The following is a 24,824-nucleotide window of genomic DNA, read 5'->3' on the forward strand; positions in this document are numbered from 1 at the left end:
CACTGCAACAAAAAGAATAAAATACCTAGGAATAAACCTACCTAAGGAGGCAAAAGACTTGTACTCTGAAAACTATAAAACACTGATGAAAGAAATCAAAGATGACACAAAGAGATGGAAAGATATACTATGTTCTTGGATTGGAAGAATCAATATTGTCAAAAAATGACTATACTACCCTAAGCAATCTACAGATTCAATGCAACCCCTATCAAACTACCAATGGCATTTTTCACAGAATTAGAACAAAAAATTTTACAATTCATATGGAAACACTAAAGACCCCGAATAGCCAAAGCAATCTTGAGAAAGAGAAACAAAGCTGAAGGAATCAGGCTCCCCAACTTCAAACTATACTACAAAGCTACAGTAATCAAGACAGTATGGTACTGGCACAAAAACAGAAATATAGATCAATGGTACAGGATAGAAAGCCCAGAGATAGACTCACGCACATGTGGGCACCTAATTTACAACAAAGGAGGCAAGAACATACAATGGAGAAAAGACAGCTTCTTCAATAAGTGGTGCTAGGAAAACTGGACAGCTACAAATAAAAGAATGAAATTTGAACACTACCTAACACCATACACAAAAATAAACTCCAAATGGATTAAAGACCTAAATGTAAGACCAGACATTATAAAACTCTTAGAGGAAAACACAGGAAAAGCACTCTATGACATAAACCACAGCAAGATCTTTTTTGACCCACCTCCTAAAGTAATGAAAATTTAAAAATAAAATAAATAAATGGGACCTAATGAAACTTAAAAGCTTTTGCACAGCAAAGTAAACCATGAATAGATGAAAAGACAGCCCTCAGAATGGGAGAAAATATTTGCAAATGAAACAATGGACAAAGGATTAATCTCCAAAATATACAAACAGCTCATGAAGTTCAATATCAAAAAAACAAAAAATCCAATTAAAAAATGTGTGGAAGACCTAAATACACATTTCACCAAGGAAGACATACAGATGGCCAAGAGGCACATGAAAAGATGCTCAACATCACTACTAGAGAAATGCAAATCAAAACTACAATGAGGTATCACCTCACACTGGTCAGAATGGCCATTAGCAAAATATCTAGAAACAATAAATGCTGGAAAGGGTGTGGTGAAAAGGGAACCCTCCTTCACTGTTGGTGGGAATGTAAATTGATACAACCACTAGGGAGAACGCTATGGAGGTTCCTTAAAAAACTAAAAATAGAACTACCATATGACCCAGCAATCCCAATACTGGGCATATACCCTGAAAAAACCATAATTCAAAAAGAGACATGTACCACAATGTTATAGCCAGGACATGGAAGCAACCTAAGTGTCCATCGACAGATGAATGGATAAAGAAGATGTGGCACATATATACAATGGAATATTACTCAGCCATAAAAAGAAACGAAATTGAGTTATCTGTAGTGAGATGGATGGACCTAGAGTCTGTCATACAGAGTGAAGTAAGTCAGAAAAACAAATACCGTATGCTAACGCATATATATGGAATCTAAAAAAAAAAAATGGTACTGATGAACCTAGTGGCAGCACAGGAATAAAGACGTAGACATAGAGAATGGACTTGAGGACATGGGGTGGGCAGGGGTAAGGTGGGGCAAAGTGAGAGTAGTAGCAACATACATACACTACCAAACGTAAAACAGTTAGCTAGTGGGAAGCAGCAGCATAGCACAGGGAGATCAGCTCAGTGCTTTGCGATGACCTAGAGGGGTGGGATAGGAAGGGTGGGAGGGAGGCTCAAGAGGGAGGGGATATGGGGACACATGTATGCATATGGCTGATTCACTTTGCTGTACAACAGAAACTAACACAATATTGTGAAGCAATTATATTCCAATAAAGATCTGTAAAAGTAAATAAATAAATTTCAAAAATAAACATAATCAAATAATGATGATGATAAAAAAATAAAAATAAAAATCGTTCTAATTCAATTACACTTTTTGGCCCAGATTCACCCAAGATCAAGGAGAAACAGTGAATAAGAGCAACAATAAGGAAAATTGTCAGAAAAAGGAAATAGTTTAGATTTCCAAAAGGCTAAGTTTTTGAAATAAACTTATATAGTTCTACTCTTAGAGGATTTTTCAAAGCAGAATAAAGGTACTGGATGGCACAAAGCATCTCACAGAAGTGGGACATCTGGTCATCCTAGCCCTGAAGCAATGTACATAAAAAGTGCTATTTTTAAAATGAAATAAATGTGAATACCCTATCTTGCATAATCGTAAATGCGAACCCTTGCCAGGGAAATGTGGAATCTAAAATTGACTAAAGCTGACTAATCCAAGCAAAGATTTATGTACAATGAATGCTCATCATAGTACATTTCTTATTACAGTGAAAATGCCCAACAGTAAATAAATTATGGCACACCCAGATGATGGAATATTATGCAGCCATTAAAAACATTTTCAGTGAATATTTTATAGGACTTCCTTGGTGGTCAGTGGTTAAGACTCTGCACTCCCAATGCAGGGGGCACAGGTTCAATTCTTGGTCGGGAACTACAATCCCATATGCCGTGTGGCGCAGCCTAAAAAAATTTTTTTTTCATTAAAAAAAAAGAATATTCTATAACATAAAAATTATCACAATACATATCAAGCTTAAAAATCATAAAAATTAACATTATGAATATAGATAAAAGACTTGAAGTAAATTAATGATTTAAAATAATCATCTCTGGATGGTATAATTTTTTTAAAAATTTTCTTCCTTTACGTGTTTCTTTTTTTTTTTTTTGAATTTTATTTATTTATTTTTGGCTGCGTTGGGTCTTTGTTGCTGCACGCAGGCTTTCTCTAGTTGTGGCGAGTGGGGGCTACTCTTCGTTGTGGTGCACAGGCTTCTCATTGCGGTGGCTTCTCTTGTGAAGCACAGGCTCTAGGTGCGTGGGCTTAGTAGTTGCAGCATGTGGGCTCGGTAGTTGTGGCTCACGGGCTCTAGAACACAGCCTCAGTAGTTGTGGCACACAGGCTTAGCTGCCCTGCGGCATGTGGGATCTTCCCGGACCAGGGCTCAAACCCGTGTCCCCTGCATTGGCAGGCCGATTCTTAACCACTGCACCACCAGGGAAGCCCCCTTTATATGTTTCTGTATTCTCCAAATTGTCTACAATATATCATTCCTATAAGCAGAAGAGATATTACTGAAAAGGCAATTAAAAAAAATTTTTTTTTTAATTTTTTGTTTGCATTGGGTCTTCATTGCTGCGCGTGGGCTTTCTCTAGTTGGGGCCAGCAGGGCTACCCTTCGCTGTGGTGTGCGGGCTTCTCACTGCGGTGGCCTCTCCTGTTGTGGAGCATGGGCTGTAGAGCGCGGGCTCAGTAGTTGTGGCACATGGGCGCAGTCGCTCCGTGGCGTGTGGGAACTTCCTGGACCAGGGATCGAACCCCTGTCCCCTGCATTGTCAGGTGGCCCCTTAACCACTGCGCCACCAGGGAAGTTCCCTAAAAAGGCAATTTTTAAAAAGTTTTTCCAATTAATCTCCATTTTTATTTTTAACTCTTTCCCACTTTTTCTTACCCTAATCTAAGTCTTAAGATCTAGGGCAGTGGTTCTCAAGCAGGGGCAGGGGGAAGGGGGACTGCTCCCCAGGGAACATTTGGCAGTCTGTAGACAATATGGATTGGCTGTCACAACTAGGGGTGGGGGATGCTACTGGATCTAGCAGATAAAGGTTAGAGATGAGGCTGAAAAAGAATAGTACAGAGTTTGAGAAATCTTGGTTAGAATGAAGAAAATGAGTGTAAGCAGGAAGCTTGGGTTAAAATACGATATTAACTCTAGTGGGTTTAACTTTCCATTTCTAAAATAAGATTTAACAAATACACATTCTGAATTGATGAAAGTTTAGTCCAGGTTTTGACCCAAATTTCTTATTATTAAGATATACTTTTCCTAACTTTATGGAAAATATCTCTAGCAGTTCTGCTCCCAAACTGAGCATGATGCTTATCAAACTAGAAGATTTTTTTCAGCTTGCGCATAGAGACCAAACCTGTTTAAAAGTTTTTTAAGTACTGCTATAAAAATGTTTTAAAGTGAGCTCATATCCTTAAGGGAATAGCTGATTATCTTATTGTAATCACTCCAGTATGATAAGATGAAAAACTAAGTTCTAACTAGTCTAGTCTAACTAGTCAAAACTAGTCTAACACAAAAGTGTTTGTTTGAAACACATACACACTCACATACACAGAAAATGATTTACGTAAACTCACACAAAATTACTTATATTTTGTGATGTCAGAATCAGGGAATGGTAACAAAGCAAGAATACATAGCTTTGAGGAAATGAAGTACCCTCCTCAATCTAAATTACTAAATAATTCACTCCATAAGAAATTTGGTTATAACAAAGCACAAGAGGGCATGGCATTAGGAGTGGGTACATTAACTACAGTCAGTAGTACAGGATCAAGAAGTAGATGACACGGTGGAAAGTAAGAGAACAAAAAAAAATTAGAACACTGTAGATGAATAACGGATGATTTGAACAGTCAAAAGGGGGAAATAAGAAATTTTGCAACTTATCCTTGGGTGAAAATGGGGTAAGAGAATAATGTTTGCATACAAGGATGTGAAGAAAATAAGGGGAAATAAAATGCTGAAGAAAAATGGTAGAAAGAGATCAGAAGGAAAGGTGACATAGGGTTCAGAGCCCCCTAATTAGGACTGAATAAAAAATACTTTTTAAATCATCTATCTCTGATATGCTTTTTTTGTTTTAGTTGAAGTATAGTTGATTTACTATATTGTGCTAGTTTCAGGTGTACAGCAAAGTGATTCAGTTCTATTTTTTTTCCAGATTATTTTCCATTATAGGTTGTTATAAATATAATTCCCGTGCTATGCAATAAATCCTTTCTGCTTACCTATTTTATACATAGTAGTGTGTATCTGTTAATCCCATACTCCTAATTTATCTGCCCCTCATATGCTTTTATCAACATTTGCATTTAATTCTCCATGGCCTTTTTTTTTTTTTAAATGATTCTCTAGGGGAAAGATATCCAATGTCCTCCTAGTCAAAACCCTCCTATTCATCATCTCAAAAATCAGAAAAGGAGAGGCAGAACTCAGTCACTTTGTCACTTTTGGTGACTGATTCATAGTGGACATTGGTTGAGGGTAGCTGTTTTGTTCTGTCTCTCTAGCACAATTCCTTCTGAGGGGGAACAGCTTGCAGCCACCCCACCAGGTCTGAGCAGGACTATCAGTCAGGCTGCCCCATCCTCCCTCTGGCCTCTGAGATGAGCAAGACTGGACTGCTCACGGTCTTCCTCCCACCACCTACTCGGCACACAACCACAAGCAAGGACAACCAGAATTCCTCCACCAGGCTCTCTTCCTCCAGGCCCAGAGATAGACCATGTGGTCTGCAGGTGCCACTGACCCTGAAAAGAGCTGTCCTGAGGATGAAAGCAATATCAAATAGCAGTCTGACATGAAAGCCAGTGACAGAGAGCCCCAGAGGTACCATGTCAGAGCCTTGAATCTAGCCATGCCTGGGCTTTCAGGGCATCTAAGCAAATAAAATACTTTTTGGCTTTGAGTTGGGTTTCCATCACTTCCAACTAAAACAGCTCTGGCTGGTAAATTGTTTAACACTGTCAAAGAGAGGTTGGGAAAGTCGGTGTATCAGAACTATGATCCGTGAATTAGCCAGACCCTTTCTATTTATCTACCACATCTTAGCTGATATCATAACTTGAGATAATGAGTTTCATATGTGTAAGACAATAGTTAGAGTAGAAATTCATTTTAAATGACATATTGATTTATTTCAAGAGCTAACAAGTATCCTTACTAAACTGGGATTTGATGTTATAAACTTCTAATCTTGGTGTTAAATAAATATGTTGCCATTTTCCCACTTCACCTTCATCTTTCTGAAGAGTCTTTCCTTTTAATCTGTCTAGTCTCTTCACTGCCCTGATCATTTTATTTCTCCCATTCTGAAATTCCTTCAGAATGTATTTATCAAGAGGAAACCCCGGACTTCTCTGGTGGCACAGTGGTTAAGGATCTGCCTGCCAATGCAGGGGACACGGGTTCGAGCCCTGGTCCGGGAAGATCCTACATGCCGTGAAGCAACTAAGCCCATGCACCACAACTACCAAGCCTGCGCTCTAGAGCCCACGAGCCACAACTACTGAGCACATGTGCCACAACTACTGAGCCCACGTGCCACAACTACTACCCGCGTGCCTAGAGCCCGTGCTCCGCAACAAGAGAAGCCACCACAATGAGAAGCCTGCGCACCACAACGAAGAGTAGCCCCCACTAGTCGCAACTAGAGAAAGCCCACGTGCAGCAATGAAGACCCAAAGCAGACAAAAATAAATAAATTTACAAAAAAAAAAAAAAAAAAAAGAGGAAACTCCAACCACATACACAGGATTCCTGGGCAGGACAATGCATGTTTTTGTGTGAGTGACTAAAGAGAGACAAAACTTGTCTTTTTTTTATGTCCCATCTCCCTCCAGTCCAGCACTGTGTTCACATTTTTTTTTTTAACTTTTGGGCCGTGCCACGTGGCACGTGGGATCTTAGTTCCCCGACCAGGGATCGAACCCCCGCCCCGTGCAGTGGAATGGCGGAGTCTTAATCACTGGACCGCCAGGGAAGTCCCTGTGCTCACATTTTTGAACACAACAGCACATCGGGCCAAAGGAGGTAGACAGACGATCTTCATGAACACTTAGGAGTGGATAACACACTTTTTCCTTGATTTCAATCAAGTTTGCAGCCATTATTTTGAAACTAAAGCATAATTACATCATCCCTAAGTTCTATAATTGTCAAAAAGCCTCTGTGGTACATGGAGATGTTTAATGCAAATGGCAGCTGGTTAAGGAGACTTTCAACTGAGAAGGGCTTTGAAGCAAAGTGGAGACTGTCTGAGGCATGAAGAAGCCGAGGATAAGTTTCTGCAAAGTTTTAAAATCTCTATCAGCATGAACCCAGATGGACATTACTACCAAGGTAGATGAGGCAGGAGAACTGTTAAAGGGCAGAACTGACTAAAGGGCATTTTAGCACACTAAGGACCTAAGGAAACAAGGCATCAAAAGCAGACACCATTAGTAAAGGTAAGGTGGTAAGTGTGTGAAGAAAAGATTAAACAAACCACTTACACTCCTTTCCAACTATTCCCACCTCCTACTGTCAGTGAAACTCCATGGCAGTCACACCCAAGGTCAAGTCTCTACATTCGGTTATCAATATTGTGTGAGCTAAGGTGGAATCATAACATACATTTTTGAAAACAAACAAACAACTCTTGCCTCTGCCCCAGCGGGCAAGCCAACTCCGGTAAACTCTTTGAATAAGCTGGGGAAGAGAAGGAGCTAAGCACCAGCGAACTTTTGAGGGTGATAGAAATGTTCTATATCTTGTTTGTGATGGTGGTTACATGACAGAATATATTTATCAAAATTCATTAAACTGTGCACTTAAAAATGAGTGATTTTTTTTAAAAAACATTTATTTATTTGGCTGCGCCAGGTCTTAGTTGTGGCATATGGGGTTTTGGTTGTGGTACACGGGACCTAGTTCCCTGACCAGGGATCGAATCCAGGCCCCCTGCATTGGGAGCGTGGAGTCTTAACCACTGGACCACCAGGGAAGTCCCAAAATGAGTGAATTTTATTAAATGTAAATTATACCTCAATAAAGTTGATTAGAGAGAGACAGAGATACAGAGGCAGGAGCCAGAGGGAAGGGAGAGGACAACCTCCCCAGGTAGACAAATGGAGAAAGTCTGGGAAAACTACTGTAGGACAGGACACGCCTGTTGGGGTGGAGTGGTGTCGCCCACACAATATTTCACCTAGGGCCAGACCTTATTCCATAGATCAGCCAGGAGTTTATCCTTCTGATAATACCTCATAGTTCGTTAGAATTACCTAAAGTGGAGACAGATAAATCCAATCCATCCTCTAGTGGGCCATGTGCCCCTAGATTCTCCCGATGGAGGCAAAATTCATGATAAAGCAAAGAACACAGAAGCTAAATTACCCTCCTCTCCCACAGTCTCCTATAGGAAAGTTATCCCCCCCACTCCACCTCAACCTTTTGGAGATTGAAGTTAAATCCCTGGAACCCCATGCAGACCTTCCTCCAGTATCCCCTTACTTCAAAAAGCTAAAGCACCAGGAAGAATTAAACTGTTTATGTGGCAGTAGCAACTCTCATTAAAATTATAACTTTTTTGTAATCTTTTAGCCACTGGGCAATACACCGAACTGTCACACTTCAAGAAACAGTAACAAATTTCAAGAGGAGATCACAAGCATTCTGCTTTGCTCAAACAGTCTAAAGAAGTATTTCTGAGCCACTTACAAATTCCAGAGTCAGAAAAAGTTCATGATCTAATGAGAATTAACGTCCAGTTTCCAAACCTAGAGCCACTGGTGTTAACTTACACTATTCCCTCTCCTTCTCCTCCTGTATCTACTCCATCACAGAGACCTGTCTCTCACACTTTCTGCCTGCACTTCAATCTACCAGACTTTCATCACTTTCCATTTTGTTTCCTACAACAGTTTCCTTGGTCTCCCTGGCTCCCAGCTCTCTTCTCTATTACTCACCCTGTTCAACATGCCTGAAAATGTGCCTACTTGTTTAACCACTCCGTTATACCCTGCTTCATTTCTACAAGTGGACTAATCATCCCAAACCATTATTTTCTGTTTCTCTCCTGTTTAAATATTTTTTCATCCATCCAACAAATATTTAATGAGCACCTACTATGTGGAAGACATTGTGCTAGGCTCTACAGGAGGTAAACAAACCCTGACCAGCATCTCAGAGGGCTTACAGTATTGTGGGAGTGGCTTACATATATACAGATAACTATAAGAAGATAGAAATGTGTACACATCATTAAGACAGAGAACTGTCAGCTGGATGTCAAGTAAAATTAGAATTGGTAAAGAAGAAGTAGAATATGAGACAAAGAAAAAGCTACAGAGGTTTCCAACCTGAGGGACTAGGAAAATAGCAGAGCCATTAACAGGCCAAAGGACATCAGGAAGAAATACAGATAGAAGGAGCATGGCAGGAGACTTAAGAAAAGTGAATGTACTTGCCAAAGCCCAAATCAGGGAACATGATCAGAGATTTCTGTTCTGCTTTAAGATGCTGCAAGCAGTCTAAGAAATGCAATTTCAACACCAAAATATTAGAATTTCCAGGATTGATGATTTAAAGGGACAATGGCATAGTATATAAAATTGGGACTATCCCAGAAAAAATCTAGTCCATGCAGCTTCAGTAGGTATGAGGAAATATGGTGGGAAAGGAAGATTACAGGTATACAATCTACTGGCCTAATAGCTGTTTCATCTGAGGAAAATGTACTTGGCTTCTGGAGTGAGGGTTTTAGACTGTTTCTGTACTGTTAGAAAATTCAGCATCCTGCCATACTATGGGACTCCTAATTAAACTTCAGGTAATCTTGGCCATTCTACAGCATTTATGTGGTACCTATGGTGTCTGGGAACTTCATGTGAGGACAACTAGGATGCCATTTTATTGCTATTGGTGATCCCTCCAGTTCTAATTAATAAACCCTGCTCCACAAATGCTGAATCCTTTGAAGTTGCTGAAAGTAGCTACAAGTGATGTCATCATTCAGACACCCACTGGAAAGTCAGGACGAGCAAATATTTTCAAAACCAGAAACAATAAGATGTCACAACCACCTTCAATTCTTTCAGGAACAAGTCAGGTGGATCTAAAAATAAATCAACACACAACTCTGTGATTATACTAAAAACCTTTGAATTGTACACTTTAAATTGGTGAATTGTACATTATGTGAATTATATCTCAATAAAGCTGTTATTTTAACAATCAACAAACATGTTTTAACCAAAATGTTAGTTTCCAGAAATGTTATACCCTAGGAACCCGGCTATTACCTTTAAAATGTTTATACTGCTGGAAAAAATTTATAAAAAGGAAGCCCTGCTAAACTGCTGTGACAAAACCATTATCATTTTAGCTAAAAAGAATAAACTGAATGGTCTTTTGTCCTTCACTGTAATAGGAGCTGATTTCTATCACACATCAAAATCTGCCTTTAAGCTCTGAATGACATTTTTAAAAGGGCACTTTTCAAATTTAACCACTATGTTGAATACCATAATTATGGCATGTCGCTATTATATCTTTCCTTATAGTCTACCCCCAGAATTTCCTTCCCTATAATCCTCTGCAAGGGGAAAATCCTTGTGTTTATATACAATTTTTTTTTAAATTTTATTTATTTATTTTATTTTTGGCTGTGCTGGGTCTTCGTTGCTGCATGCGGGCTTTCTCTAGTTGTGGCAAGCGGGGGCTACTCTTCATTGTGGTGCGTGGGCTTCTCATTGCGGTGGCTTCTCTTGTTGCAGAGCACAGGCTCTAGGTGCACGGGCTTCAGTAGTTGTGGCACACGGATTTAGTAGTTGTGGCACGTGGGCTCAGTAGTTGTGGCGCACGGGCTTAGTTGCTCCACCATGTGGGATCTTCCCAGACCAGGGCTCAGATCTGTGTCCCTTGCATTGGCAGGCAGATTCTTAACCACTGCACCACCAGGGAAGTCTAATCCTTGTGTTTAATATCCATTTATATTACCTCTAATGATTTCCCTCTTCCTCTAATAATCACTACCCAAGCTTTTATCTCTAGAATCATTCCAACCTTCTCATGTCCCAACCTGTTCCCTAACTTCTACAAAAAAATACCATACCAGCTGTCTGCCTGCTGCTGAGGTAACAGCAGGTTATTTATGCCCTTGAAGATTCAAAGTGGGCCAAGAATATAAGAAGCAGACTGTAAGCCCTTCGAGGGAAAGGACTGTGTCTTGTTTATGCTAGAACCTCTCAACATTAAGCAGAGTACCTGTCACCCAGGAGGTGCTCAATAAATATTTTTTTCTGCCATTAAGCTAAGGTCCATTCACAAAAAGAATGAGCCAACAAACAAACCAAGTAACCAGATTATTCTTAGGTATAAATGTATTCAGGAGAAGGCAACTTAAGCTCAAATTCCCTATTGATGTCTAAACCAGTTTGTCTTTACAATGACTAGAGGGTGAATTTTAAAACAGATTGTGATTGTGACCAAAGCCCAAAACCTTACAATTTTAAAAATCACAGGATCTTTTAAATTTTTTTCTTGCCAATTATTTTGGGAGAAAAAAGCAGATCCAAAATCCAAGAGCAACGTATTATCCAACCAGTATCTAGTTAAGCAGACTACAATTAGTCAAGCAGCTGAAGGATGGACTCCTCAGGCAGTGAAGAATAGGGTCTATACAAAGTAACTAAGGAATATTTACAGACCATATCTCTTCTTGTGAAAATGACTCTAATATTTCTTAGTACCCACCTCATATGTTCATTATGAGGATTAAATGAGTTAATATTTGTAAAGCACTTAAAACTGTACCTGGCACATAGTTAGCTTTATATTAATGTTTGTTTATAAAGTAACTTTGGATCAATTTCCAATTGCATTCAATCATACATTAGAGATCTACAATGCCTAAAGAATTACCAGGTTTAGAGAGAAGTTTCAATTGTGTAGTCCTCAAATCTGCAGCTGGAAAGAGAGAGGTCCCAGGAAATGTTTCATGCAAACTCATTTCATGGTTGAAGAAATATACCTCATATTTGTAGAGAAATTCACAGGTTATGAAAAGCATTCCCATGTATTATTGTTTGATCCTCACAACAACAGCCTTGTAAGAGATGTAGGGCAGGTATAATTAACTCTATTTACAGATGAGGAAACTAAGGCACGAGAGGTTAAGTGATTTGCCCAAGGTCACACAGTAAGTGAAAAGGCCCCGGCTAGAATCAAGGGTTAGAATCCAGGTCTCTTGATGGTGGGTCCAGACCTCTTCCTTCTATAACATGCTGCAACTTGAGCCCTGGGCTTACTTGGGTCATATTTGGAAGCAGTGATTCTGAGACCATAAATGTAGACTTGGCTGCAGATGCAAACTCGAAAAGTTAAGGTAATTCTGTTAACTGGAATTAGAGGTAATTAATAGCTGGCAAAACATCTACCTAAACAGGATTGATAGTATAAAATGCCATGACTACACACAGTCACAAAGGGCAACACACACTGTCTTGAAGGGACAGTTCTCCAAAATATGCCATTCAGAGATTACCAGCCCCAGAGAATACTGCTGTCAGTGTAAGAAGGAAAGGCTGCCACTTCCCTTAAACTAAACCCAGAAGGAAAAGGCTCACCCCAGAGGATGGTGAAGCCATGGAGCCTAACAAGGCTCTAAGGGATTACACGCAGATTGCAAACTCCCAGCGACAAATGAGTACCGACCATCCCAATAAATCAGCTCGCATTTATTCGGCTGCATCTTCCCTAGGGGCTCTCCACCCCAGGGTAGCAATCTGAAACCGGGCAACTAACGGTGAAAATCGACTGGAGACCGTTTGCAAGATTCCATATCGCACAGAAAGGTTGGCTGGCGGTAGAAGTGGCACCGCATACCAACACCAGACGTTATTTTAAGCGCGTGTCCCCAGGGGAGGGACCGACCATCTAATCTGTCAGATCTAGGATCTCCCACCAGCCAGGATTTTTCCTAAAGCAAGACGGAGGGCTGAGCAATCCTGGCCCAGGCTCGCCCTACTAAAGCCACACAGACCCGCTTTCCACTTAGAAACCCGCACTGCTCCCAGGCCAAGAAGGGTGGCAGGGGCCAGAGAGGCACCCCGAGGCAGGCCTCCCTCCGCCGCCTTAACCATCAACGCCCGAACAAGGAAGGCGCCTCTGCGGGCGACCCGCGGGCAGGGCAGAGGATTTCGAAATGCTCGCAAAGGGGGTGGTGCCAGAGGGGCCGGACTGGGTCCCCGCGCCCCGGCCCCTCCCCGACCTGACAGCTGGCGGCGCCGGGCCGCGCGACCCCCTCCCCAAGGCGCGGCTCATGGGGCGCCTTACCTTTGTGTAGAGCTCGGACGCGGCCATGGCCGGCCCCGCGGCGCCGACGCCCCCCGCCTGTGCGGAGGCCGCACCTCTGCTGGGCGGCTGCCCGCGCCGACTAGGAAACGCCGGGGCTGCAGCCGGCAGGGAGCAGGGCAGGGCCGAGCGGGACGGGCCGCTCCGGGCGGGGCGGGGTGGGGCGCCTCAGCCGCGGGCGGCCAGCGGGGGCCTCGCCATCACTCCCGGGCTCGCCGCGAGCAGTGTCGCGCGCTCGGCGTGCCCGGGGTCCTCGGGGTCGCCGCCGCTGCCACCCCGACGGCCGGTGATGCTGCTGCCGCCGCCGCCGCCGCCGCCGCCCTCGCCCTGTGCATTGTGGGAGCGGGAGGAGGCTGCGCTCCAGCGCTGCCACCGCGGCTGCTCCGGGTTCTCTTGGGCTCACGCTGCCTCCCATCGGCTGCGGGCACCGGGCATCATCAGCCTGTCAGCCAGTGTCGCCGCTGCCTCCTCCCGCGCTGCCGAGGCCCAGAAGCCCGCCCCAGGACACCCGCTGGCCGCACACCGCCCCCGGGATGCCCCAGACCCCAAGCGAGCCCTGGACCGTGCAGAATAAATAGCCCAGCCCCCGAGAGGGGCAGCGATAGCGGTGTCACTCAGGGTGTCCAGGTAAATGGGAGTCTGCAGGCTGCTTTTCCTGTGCTTCCAAACATTTGTAGGGAAAGTATAGGGGGAGAGGCTTCTTGGAAGGCCACGGAATAACCTAGAATTCCAGAAGAACCTTATTAGCAGTACACGTCTGGGAGTGAGCGAGGACGGAGAATCTGAAAGAATCACCAAGGTCACCCGTTCTGAACACCTCGGCATCTGCCGTAGGGTCGTTTCATGAAGCCAGAGCGTAGGGGCCTGTTTTAAGCTACAGAAATTTAAGTGCACCTGGTAACAAGATGCCCCCAGGGGGCGGCCCTAGAGCCTCCTTCTATCCTAGGCCTGCGCCTTCGTTAACGGTGCCCCTCACCTTCTGCCCCAGCCCTCTTTCTCTATCTAATCGCTGTTATCCTTGCACTTCAAGCACAAGAATGTGATCTTTCCACCCCACCCCGATGCCGTCTTCACCCTCTACCTCTTCCCCACCCACACTTTCATTCCGGTTTAGCTAATCTCCATTTTTTCATCCCAGCCTCTTTAGTGTGCTCTTTTCTTTATTTCTTTGAACTCTAAGTGGTGCCTAGTGCCAGTCATGGGACTCTGGGATGGTTTTTTTCAAAACTGTCTCTCAAGGCGGGCCCCCTTGGTAGTGTGTGTATCCTGCGTGTGTGTTTGAAGGAAGATCATTGATGAGGAGGACACTTGGGACCAGTCCTCACCCCCCGGAACTCAGGCCTCTCCTCCCCTTGCTCACTGCCCACAGTCTCCTCAGAGATGCCAGAGGTAATTGCTAGAGTCCTGCATAATGCTCTGCACCTTCCAATTCTTTTTTTTTTTTTCGCGGTACGCGGGCCTCTCACCGTTGTGGCTTCTCATGTTGCGGAGCACGGGCTCTAGGCGCGCGGGCTTCGGTAGTCCTGCATAATGCTCTGCACCTTCCAATTCTTTTTTTTTTTTTTTTTTTTCGCGGTACGCGGGCCTCTCACCGTTGTGGCCTCTCCCGTTGCGGAGCACAGGCTCTGGACGCGGACGCGCAGGCTCAGCGGCCATGGCTCACGGGCCCAGCCGCTCCGCGGCATGTGGTATCCTCCCGGACCGGGGAACGAACCCGCGTCCCCTGCATCGGCAGGCGGACTCCCAACCACTGCGCCACCAGGGAAGCCCTGTACCTTCCAATTCTGAAAGTAAATCTCTTTCATGCTTTTGGATACCACCCTTTCTTTAAAAAAGAGAAAACCTGTGCAGCTATCAGCATTACACCAGAAAAGGCACTGGATTGAGATTTAAGAGGTTTGAATTCTACCCCTCACAGTTTCTTAGTGCCTTGTGTAAGGTGGTAACCACTGTTTTCTCACCCTCCAGCTAGTATCTACCTCCTGTTGAGAAATGCTGAGTATGCCAACGAAGCGGTGCAGCGTGTATCACCCCAGGGTACGCTGCTTTGGTATATTGACTATTTTTTGAGTTGGGGGCACTTGCAAAACATCAAATACAAGAAGAATAATGACCTTCCTTCCTTTTCTTAAAAGCAGAAGATGAAATTCCTATATGAAAGATGTCCTCCCTAATATCAGAAGGAAAGTACCGTTCTTATCATCAAGGAGAGAAGTTAAGACCAAGAGAATTCTAAACAAACAGACCTTGTTAAAATAGTTCTTATCTTCCTTTAGCCTCCCCACATTGTTAAGTCACTTCTCCACGATTGCTTCCCTTTGTTCAAACCAATATAAAAGCTAATAAGTTTTGCCATTTATTTGGGTCTTCATATCCTTATGAAGGCTCTTGTGTCATGTAAAACAATATGAATTAGTATGCTTTTCTTGCGTTAATCTATTTTTGTCAGTTTAATTTTCAGGCCCAACCAGGGACCCTAGGAGGGTGGAGGAAAACGTTTTCTTCCCCTAAACTGAGAGAAAACTAAAAAATTAAAAGTGTTGTGTTACAGGTGTCAGCGAAGCTTTTTGGTTTGTATGTTTTGTTTTGTTTTGCGTTTCCCCTAGTGACAGAGGGAAGAAAAGACACTAGAATTATTCTCTTCTAGTACCTGAACACATGCATTCAACCACTCAAATATTTGGCCCATGGTAAGAGGAAGGTAATAAGGATGAGGAAGAGGAGAAGGGTTTTCTGCCCTGGACCTTACGTTATCTCCTTCAGAAGAGTAGACTTAAAAGCTGGAAGAAACAACTAGGAAGCCCTGATGGCTGACCTCCCTACCTTAACCATGTATATTAACAATCCCAAGCACTCTGTCATTGGTGACCTGGGGAAACCAGCAATAGGAGCAACTTCTAAGGGTTTAAGATTTATTTCCCCCTCCGAAGAAGTAACCAGAGTATATTGTATATTTTATTTTAAATTGATAATGTTTTCAATTATTGCTTTATAAGTGGGAACATTTTCATGTAGGTTGTTTTCCAAATAGAAACAGTGTCCAAGTTATTGTGAACAATCCCTTTCCTCTAAAGTAGTCATGGATATTACATTTTTCAACAAATATTGAGAGCTACATTGTACCAGAAACTCTTCTACATGTTGAGGATTCAAGAGTAATCAAAACAGATAAAATCCCTGACCCCATGGAGCTTACATTTTAGTCTGGAAGAGAGACAATTATAAAGTTAGAAGGTGAAGGTGATAAGTGTATTAATTTGCTAGGGCCATAATAAAGTACCATGACCTAGGTGTTTTAGACAGTAATGTACTAGGTGATCTGGAGGCTAGAAGTCCCAGAACAAGGTGTTGGGAGGGTTAGTTCCTTTTGGGAGCTGGAAGGGGGAATCCGCTCCATGCCTCTCTCCTACATCCTAAAGGTTTGCTAGCAATCTTTGGCATTACTTGGCTTCGGCTGCATCACCCCAATCTCTGTCTTTATCTTCACGTGGTGTTCTCCCTGTGTGCATGTGTGCTTCTGTGTCCAAATTTCCCCTTTTTCTAAGGACACAGTCATATTGGATTAGGGTCCACCCTAGTGCCTTCATCTTAACTTGATCATCTGCACAGACTCTATTTCCAAATAAAATCTCATTCACAGGTAGTGGAGGTTAGGACTTCAACATGTTTTACCGGGACACAATTCAACACATAACAATGTGCAATGGAGAAAAACTAAATAGGGAATAGAGAGAAAAACTAAAAAGCAATTTTTAGTAGGGTGGTCATTGCTTTATTCAAATTGAAGAAAAAAATCTATTGAGGGTCTATCATGTGGTAGCACTGAAGACAGTAAAGATGGAGATGAATGAAATATGGTCCTTGGCCTGGGGGAGCTCACTGCAAGGAGTGGCTGCAAGGGTAGGGGAAGGGGCAGTCCATGCTGCATGGTCATATAAAGTAGTAATTCTCATTCTGTAAGATTGGCGTAATTCTAGAGGCCAGAGGCAAAGTACTGTTACTGGTTATAGTACATTCGTTGGCATTTGCATATCCCAATATTTAACGTTTCAGAGGACTAGGCATGGGCATAGGTGACATTTGGGTGGGAACCCCAAATAGCTCATCAGAAGATCCAAATGATGATATGGAGTTGAGGAGGGGTCATTTATCATTGAAAGATATATAAAGGAACAGCCAGAGGGAACTAGGCTCTGAAGCAGAAAAAGCAGAGTGAAGAAGAGAGGAAGACTGACCTAAAAGACTTGAAATTTGGAAGGCAGACAGGTACTCCCGGATCCCCACGCCTTCAATTCCCTAGCCCCAGCCAGTTATCCTCACTGCCTCTCACTTGGGAGCTTAGGCCTAGACACACTTTATGTCTCCCCAGGCAAGGAGGATAAAAAGGACAGTACTTAACTCAAAAGGTACAATTATTTTTATTCCCAGTAACTATTACTCTAATTCTAGATTCTATCTTGGGTTTCCTAAAATATCTCTCATCTCTGGCCCTTTGTTCCCAGTTTTCTAGCTTGTGTGCTGACCACCTGCTATTGGAGCAGTCTCTGCACCTAGCTCCTTCTATCAGTTGATTGTTTGTTCTAGATCGTGAAATACTTTCTGCTCGAATCCATAGCACTCATGTGCTTTATACTGCCTCAATCTTCCCGAATTAATGGATTGTAAGTACTTATTAGCTACTCTCATCCTGTACCTCCCACAACCACTGACACACAGCTCCCTTCCGTGAGGTAGTGGTGGAAGCCCCTCAGTAGTGAAAATGACTTAGAATCAAATGACCTAGATGCTAGTCCCAGTGCTAACCTGGGGCAAGCCTCTTCACCAGTATGAGCCTTGTTTTGTTTTTTTTTTTTTTTTTCTTTTGGCCACGCCACAGGGCTTGTTGGATCTCAGTTCCCCGACCAGGGATTGAATCTGGGCCACGGCAGTGAAAACCTGGAATCCTAACCACTAGGCCACTGGGGAACTCCCTGTTTTGTTTTTTAATGAACTTTGCTTTAGACAGTTTTAGATTTATAGAAAAACTGCAAAGATAATACAGAGTTTCCATATACCCTGTGCAATGGCCTGAATGTTTATGCCGCCACCCCCAAATTCATATGTTGAAACCCTAACCCTAAGGGAATGATATAGTAGGAGGTGGGGCCTTTGGGAGGTGATTAAGTCATGAGGGTGGAGCCCTCATGAATGGGATTCGTGCCTTTTATAAAAGAGACCCCCCAAAGATCTCACACCCCTTCTGCCATGTAACGATACAATGAGAAAACAGTCATGTATGAGGAAGTCAGCTCTCACCAGACACTGAATGTGCTGGCACCTTAATCTTGGACTTCCTAGCCTCCACAACTGTGAGAAATAAATTTCTATTGTTTATAAGCCACCCAGTAGTTTATGGTATTTTTTTACAGCAGCCTGAACAGATTAAAACACCTGGAAATCAGTTTGCCTTATTGGCTTCTTACATTAGTACGGTAGGTTTGTTACAATTACTGAACTGATGTTGACATAGTATCATTAACTAAAGCCTATGTTTATTCAGGTTTCCTTAGTTTTTCTTTAGTTTTTACCTCATGTCCTTTTTCGTTCCAGGATCCCTCCAGGATGCCACATTACATTTAGTCATTATGTCTCATTCAGATCTTCTTGGATGACAGTTTCTCCCTTTCCTAATTTTTGATGACAAGGATATTTTTCATGAATTTTGAGTAGTACCAGACAAGTATTTTGTAGAATGTCCCTCAGTTGGGATTTGTCTTGATTAGACTGGGGTTATAGGTTTTTGTGAGGAAGACCACAGAGGTAAAATGCCATTTTCACCACATTATATCAAGGGTCATAGTATCAACATGACAACACTGTTGACGTAACATCATGATTGATATTGACCTTGATCATCTGGCTCAGGAAGTGTCAAGTTTTTTCACTGTAAAGCTATTCTTTTCCCGTCATAGGCTGAATTGTGTCCCGTCAAAATTCATATGTTGAAGTTCTAACCCCCAATAACTCAGAATACAACTGTATTTTAAGATAGTGTCTTTAAAGAGGTAGTTAAGTTAAAATGAGGTCAATTGGACCTTAATTCAATATGACTGGTTTCCTTAGGAAAACAGATTAGGACACAGACATGTATACAAGGGGAAGACCGTGTGAAGACACAGGAAGAAGTTAGCCAACTGTAAGCCAAGGAGAGAGGCCTCAGAAGAAACCAAAATAGATGACACCTCGGTTTTGGACTTTTAGCCTCCAGAATTGTGAGAAAATAAATTTCTATTGTTTAAGCCACCCAGTCTATGGTATTTTGTTATGGCAGCCCTAGCAAACTAATTCGGGCCCCTTTCCATACACTTGAACACAGTCACCATATGCAGCCCACACTTAACGAGTGGAGAGTTGTTCTCCACTTCCTTGAGGAGAGTACCTCCATAAACTTGGAATTCTTCTATGTGGGCAATTTGTCTCATCTCCCCCACTTATTCATTCATTCATTTATATCAGTATAGACTCATGGATATTTATTTTACACTTTGCATTATAACTGACTTTCTTTTTTGGCCGCACCATGCAGCGTGTGGAATCCTAGTTTCCCGACCGGGGATCGAACCCATGTCCCCTGCATTGGAAGGCAATTCTTAACCACTGGACCACCAGGGAAGTCCCTGCATTATAATCTAATACTACTTTATTTTGCTGCTCAAATTGTTCAAGCTTTGGCCGTTGGGAGATTTCAGTTGGTACCTGTGTCTGTTTGACATACCGCCCCATCATTGTGTGTGTTTTGGGTTTTGTTTTTTTATTTTTTAAGCACTTTCATTTAGCATTACAAGATTCTATCTTGTCTATTCCTTGCCACAGTCCTAGAATCAGCCATTTCTCCAAGGAGTCCTGGTTCATTTCATCGGAGAATGATATTAGAAGCTATGATCTGGGCCTTGTTGCTACTGGGGTATCATTGCTTCTAGGCCCTCTCAGCCACAGAGCAAGCAATTATGTGTACACTAACCTGTGTATGTACACATATCTAAAAATATTTCTGATGTAGCTCTCTATATTAAATCAAACAAGAGTTCATACTGATGTCTCCAACTCTGTATCTATTACCACAGATTTCTTGCCTTGTCCCCTAGCTCACCTGTAAACTCTACCAGTGTGAGAAACCTGAGCCTTTTTTTTTTTTAAACAAGCAAAAACCAGACAACTTATATGTGTATTGTTGTTGAGGGGTTCAAATTAGATAAATGAGAAAGTGTACTAGAAACTCGACGGTGCTCTACAAATTTAAGATATTATTAATCAAATTCTCAGTCCTATCTCTCCTCACATATTCACTCCCTGCCTTTGACTGCCTGGTTCTGCCATGTTGCAGGATCCAATGGAAGCTGAATAAAAAACTGAGTGACTTCTAAAAGAGCATTTTGATGGGTCAGCCAGAAATGATGAATAGTTCAAAGATTAGCACTGTGTAAATTTATTGACTTACTTGGGTATACTACCGCTGTATAGTCTAAGATCCTCTTTTAATGCTTCCAGGCATGTCAAATCAAAATGAGTATGGAAATCATAAACTCCCTGAAGTTCTTGCACCCTCAAGTAGACAACGCTGCAATGTTGTACTGCAGAAGCACACTGGAAGATATAATGGCATCTATCATATTTGTGCTTGTCTGTCATCTTTTCTCTATTTGGGGGAATTTTCTACACTAGTCCTGCCTCCTGATAGTTGCAAATTCCCTCCTCTTTTGCAGCTTGGATGCAGTCATATGACCTAAGCCACAAAGATCAGATTCATCTGCACAAGACTTAGGTTAGAGAAGTGAGAAATATGGAGAAACAGGCTCTGCCCAGAACTTCCATTTGCCAATGAAGGTAGTAGCAGAGGTAGCCAAGTTTGTGGGACAACAGTGGTCACATCAAAGTCGGGCTCCTGGCTTTCAGTGGTTGGTGGCAGCAGTGAGAACAGCAGCAGCATCCATATCAGGCCATTGCTGTAGCATGTGTCTGGGGTTGTTCCTAGATTTACATCAAGAATGTTTTTCCAGCCTTTCTAACAATTTTGTAAGTGACCTGATATCTTTCAGTGAATCCATTTTCACCTAAATGAGCCAGTTATGAATTTGTGATGAAGAACCCTGACCATTATAGAGCGCTTTATGGGATGATTGTGGTGAATGGAAATGGCTACATCTCAAGGGTATAGTTTCTTTCCGAAAATATTTATTGGGCACTTAAAACGGCCAGGCACTAGGCTAAGTGCTGGAGCAAAATAAGATAATTTTCCTGTAAGAGAGGATAAATGAAGTCAATTAGAATGTATTGTGATTAAGTGCTAAAACAGTGTTATATGGAAATGGTTGTGTCTCAGAAAATGGAACAATTAACATGATTTAGGGGAGGGGAATATTCAGTTTTCACAAAGGTATGTTTGAATTAAGTTCTAAAGTATAGCTAGGAATGTATCAATAGATATCACGAACTAAGACAAAGCAAGCCACAGACTGGAGAAAGATGTTCATGACACATAAAACTATCCATGAAATTTTTTAAAAATAAAGAACTTCCACTTCTAGGGAAGTTCCCACTTCTGGGGAATATGACACTGGCAAAAGGCAATGGTTGCCATATATGCAATCTAGAAAATAATGGATTCAGATCAGGAGAGCAGCTAAGTCCCAAGATGACAACTGTGCATTAGGATAAGAAATCAACAAGTTCAGACTGAAGCAAGGAGACCTGCCTACAGGGGAATTTTCTGGAGTAAAAGGATGACTCTATAGAATACTTGATGTGATGGGAGACATTAAAATAACTGTGGTTATGACGGAGGCCAAAAGGATGAGGGGAAAAAATAATTAGAAACACCAAGAAAAACAAAAAGTGATTTAAAAAAATGAAATCAGGGCTTCCCTGGTGGCGCAGTGGTTGCGCGTCCGCCTGCCGATGCAGGGGAACCGGGTTCGCGCCCCGGTCTGGGAGGATCCCACATGCCGCGGAGCGGCTGGGCCCGTGAGCCATGGCCGCTGGGCCTGCGCGTCCGGAGCCTGTGCTCTGCAACGGGAGAGGCCACAGCAGAGGAAGGCCCGCATACCACAAAAAAAAAAAAAAAAAAAATGAAATCATAGTATACACTGTGATCTACAGTGAACTATATCAACCTATAAAGCTAAGAGGACTATTAATAATGATTATAAAATAGAATGCAAGTGTTATCAACCTTAGTAAGGTAAGAACACAGATGACAAAGGCCAAGAGAAGGGAGGAGAGTCAAAAGGAAGGATAGTGGTGTTAATATTGTCATCTTACACACTAGAGAGACAAGAAATACTGTTGACAGCCAATGGGGTAAGAAACAGTGGTGAAAATATATTATTAGACATTGTAAAGGAAGCCTATAGAGGAATCAAAAGTAGTGATATGATCCCAGAAAGAGGGTGGGAGGGAAGGGAGGTGGGAAATGTAAGCTTAATCCTCATTTATCAGTCTTGAAAACTATTAATTAATGTTTAAAATTAAGAAACAGTCGTATAAACATACTATTGAGACGCATGGAGGCAACTACCAGAAGAAAAACAAAACAGCTTGAATGTCTCCAGTGGTAGAGGAGCTAAACTTGGTGGTAGAGGCATATTTTGTGATTCTTAGCTTTTCACCATGTCCTTCTATACTACTTGACTTTAGAATCATTACAAGTATACTTTTACCTTTTAAAAAAGTGAAGAGGAGCAGGAAAAGAAATCTAATAATTTAATTTAGAACCAGGTTTTGGTTCTACCATTCTTTTCCACATTTTTACCCCAACGATTGATGCCCCACAGAAGGCATTTGCTCCATTCAGTTCTCCTTAAAAAAATTTAAATTTAAATTTAAAAAAAAGTTGTGAATTCAAACAATGATCCCAACGAAACCACTTTTAAATTTCTAGATCCTTTCTGGATCTGTTAAGTACATACATGCTTTTACAAAGCTGTAGAGTCCCTGGGTCTCAAAGCTCTACCCTCTTCTCTTCATACCCTCCAGGAAAATGACCTCAACCCCCCTCTCTTACAAGTAGGACTAAGGTCATTCAGTGACCACTCTCCTCAAGTATCCCTTTCCCCCACCTGCACTCTAGTCATTCATCCTGTTTGGAAGACATGCCAAGGCTAATCTCCTCACGCATGCTCTCAACCCCAGCTCTTGGCCCTCTTGCCTCTTCTATATCTTTGGTTTTTCTCCCATGCTTTTGTTTTGCCTATCTATAACCAAACTCAAATCTTTCCTACATTTAAAAGCAAAGCCAAAGACTGTATCTTCTTTTATGTACCTCAGAAATTCTCAAAAAATCACATCCTCTCCACTAACTCACCTTTTATCACTTATTGTTCCTCTTCTGTCCCTCTGTCCCAGGCCCATGCACACCTCTACTGAAACTGCTCTCTCCAAATGATCAGTGATACTGATTTCCAGTGGCCTTTTCTCAGGTCCCACTCTTCCTCATTCTGCTGCACTCTACTCTGTAGACAACCATCCTCTTATTGAAATTTGTCCTCCCTTTGCTTCTGTAGAACCAATCTCCCATGGGAATGTGAATATACTGCAAACAGCTGGCAATATTGTAACAGAATATACCCAGGATATTCTATTGAAGAAGTGAAAGGTTTATGTTCTGTAACTTGTTAAGTGTGGCATGACAGAAAGCTGCACACTGGTGTGTCTGCTTCTGATCTTTATCCTAAAAATATGGCTGCTCTATAGTGATCATTTTTGCAGTAACTCAAGCAACTGGCACCTTACATCTATAGACAAAGTCATTAGGAATGTTAGCTTGTGTAGTTGCAGGAAAGTGAGTCTACAAGACACTGATCAGCCCAAGTTATTGGTAATGGGGCAATAAAGAGCCTCAGAAACCAGATGCAGAATGTTTGCAAGGTTGTGATCACAAGCAAGAGTAGAGAAGCAGTGAACATTTAATACATCCTTGCCATGGAAAATCAGGCGCACCAACTTCAGGGATGTGAGGTTTATGAGAGCAAAGCTCTTTGACATTTCTCCTCATGCAGAGAAACAGTATAAAGGCCTACTGCAACGAAGGAAAGGTTAGACGTGACTGAGATGGAGAATCATCATCTCACTGCATCCATAACCTTAATCTGGTCTCTCACTTAATTTGTTTTGTTTTTTTTTTGTGGTATGCGGGCCTCCCTCTGTTGTGGCCTCTCCCGTTGCGGAGCACAGGCTCCGGACGCGCAGGCTCAGCGGCCATGGCTCACGGGCCCAGCCGCTCCGCGGCATGTGGGATCCTCCCAGACCGGGGCGCGAACCCGGTTCCCCTGCATCGGCAGGCGGACGCGCAACCACTGCGCCACCGGGGAAGCCGTCTCACTTAATTTCCAACCCAATATTCCAAGTCCACTTCACTTTATTCATTCAACAAGCATTTAGTATGTATAAGCTGTTTCTAGGTGCTAGGGATGCAATAACGAATTAGACTTCGTCTAAGGAAGTTAAATTTGATCTGAGATCAGAATGAAAAAGAGCTAGCCGAACTATGAAACAGGGGAAGTGTTTAATGGAAAAGAAACATGTTCAACAGGGGCAAAAGGATCTTGGATATATGATTTCAGAATGGAAATGGGACGAGGCAGTGGGAATGGGCAGGACTGCAGCACGCACAAGGGAGCAGGAGTAGAAGAGTTATATGTTGGAACTATAGCAGTTGTCCAGGTAAGAAATAGTGGCTTTGGGTATGGTGCCAGCAGGGAAGAGAAATGGACAAATTCAGTGTATTTTGGTGGGTGTTGGTCATAGCCTCTGAGCAATAAAGGATAACTTCTAACGTTG

The 24,824-nt window shown here is 42.4% G+C and overlaps 1 protein-coding gene across 1 annotated transcript in view; it reads right to left on the reverse strand.

The window, feature by feature from the left end:
- MYO5A (myosin VA) overlaps window positions 1-13,097 on the reverse strand; it is a 223,820-nt gene extending 210,723 nt beyond the window's left edge. Inside the window, exon 1 of the mRNA XM_055087944.1 lies at window positions 12,993-13,097. Coding sequence (XP_054943919.1) covers window positions 12,993-13,019 — 27 coding nt within the window. The 5' untranslated portion in view covers window positions 13,020-13,097. The remainder of the gene's footprint in view (window positions 1-12,992) is intronic.
- Between the last annotated feature and the right edge of the window lie 11,727 nt (window positions 13,098-24,824).

This window comes from Physeter macrocephalus, chromosome 11, assembly GCF_002837175.3.
Source record: "Physeter macrocephalus isolate SW-GA chromosome 11, ASM283717v5, whole genome shotgun sequence".
Lineage (NCBI taxonomy): Eukaryota > Metazoa > Chordata > Mammalia > Artiodactyla > Physeteridae > Physeter > Physeter macrocephalus.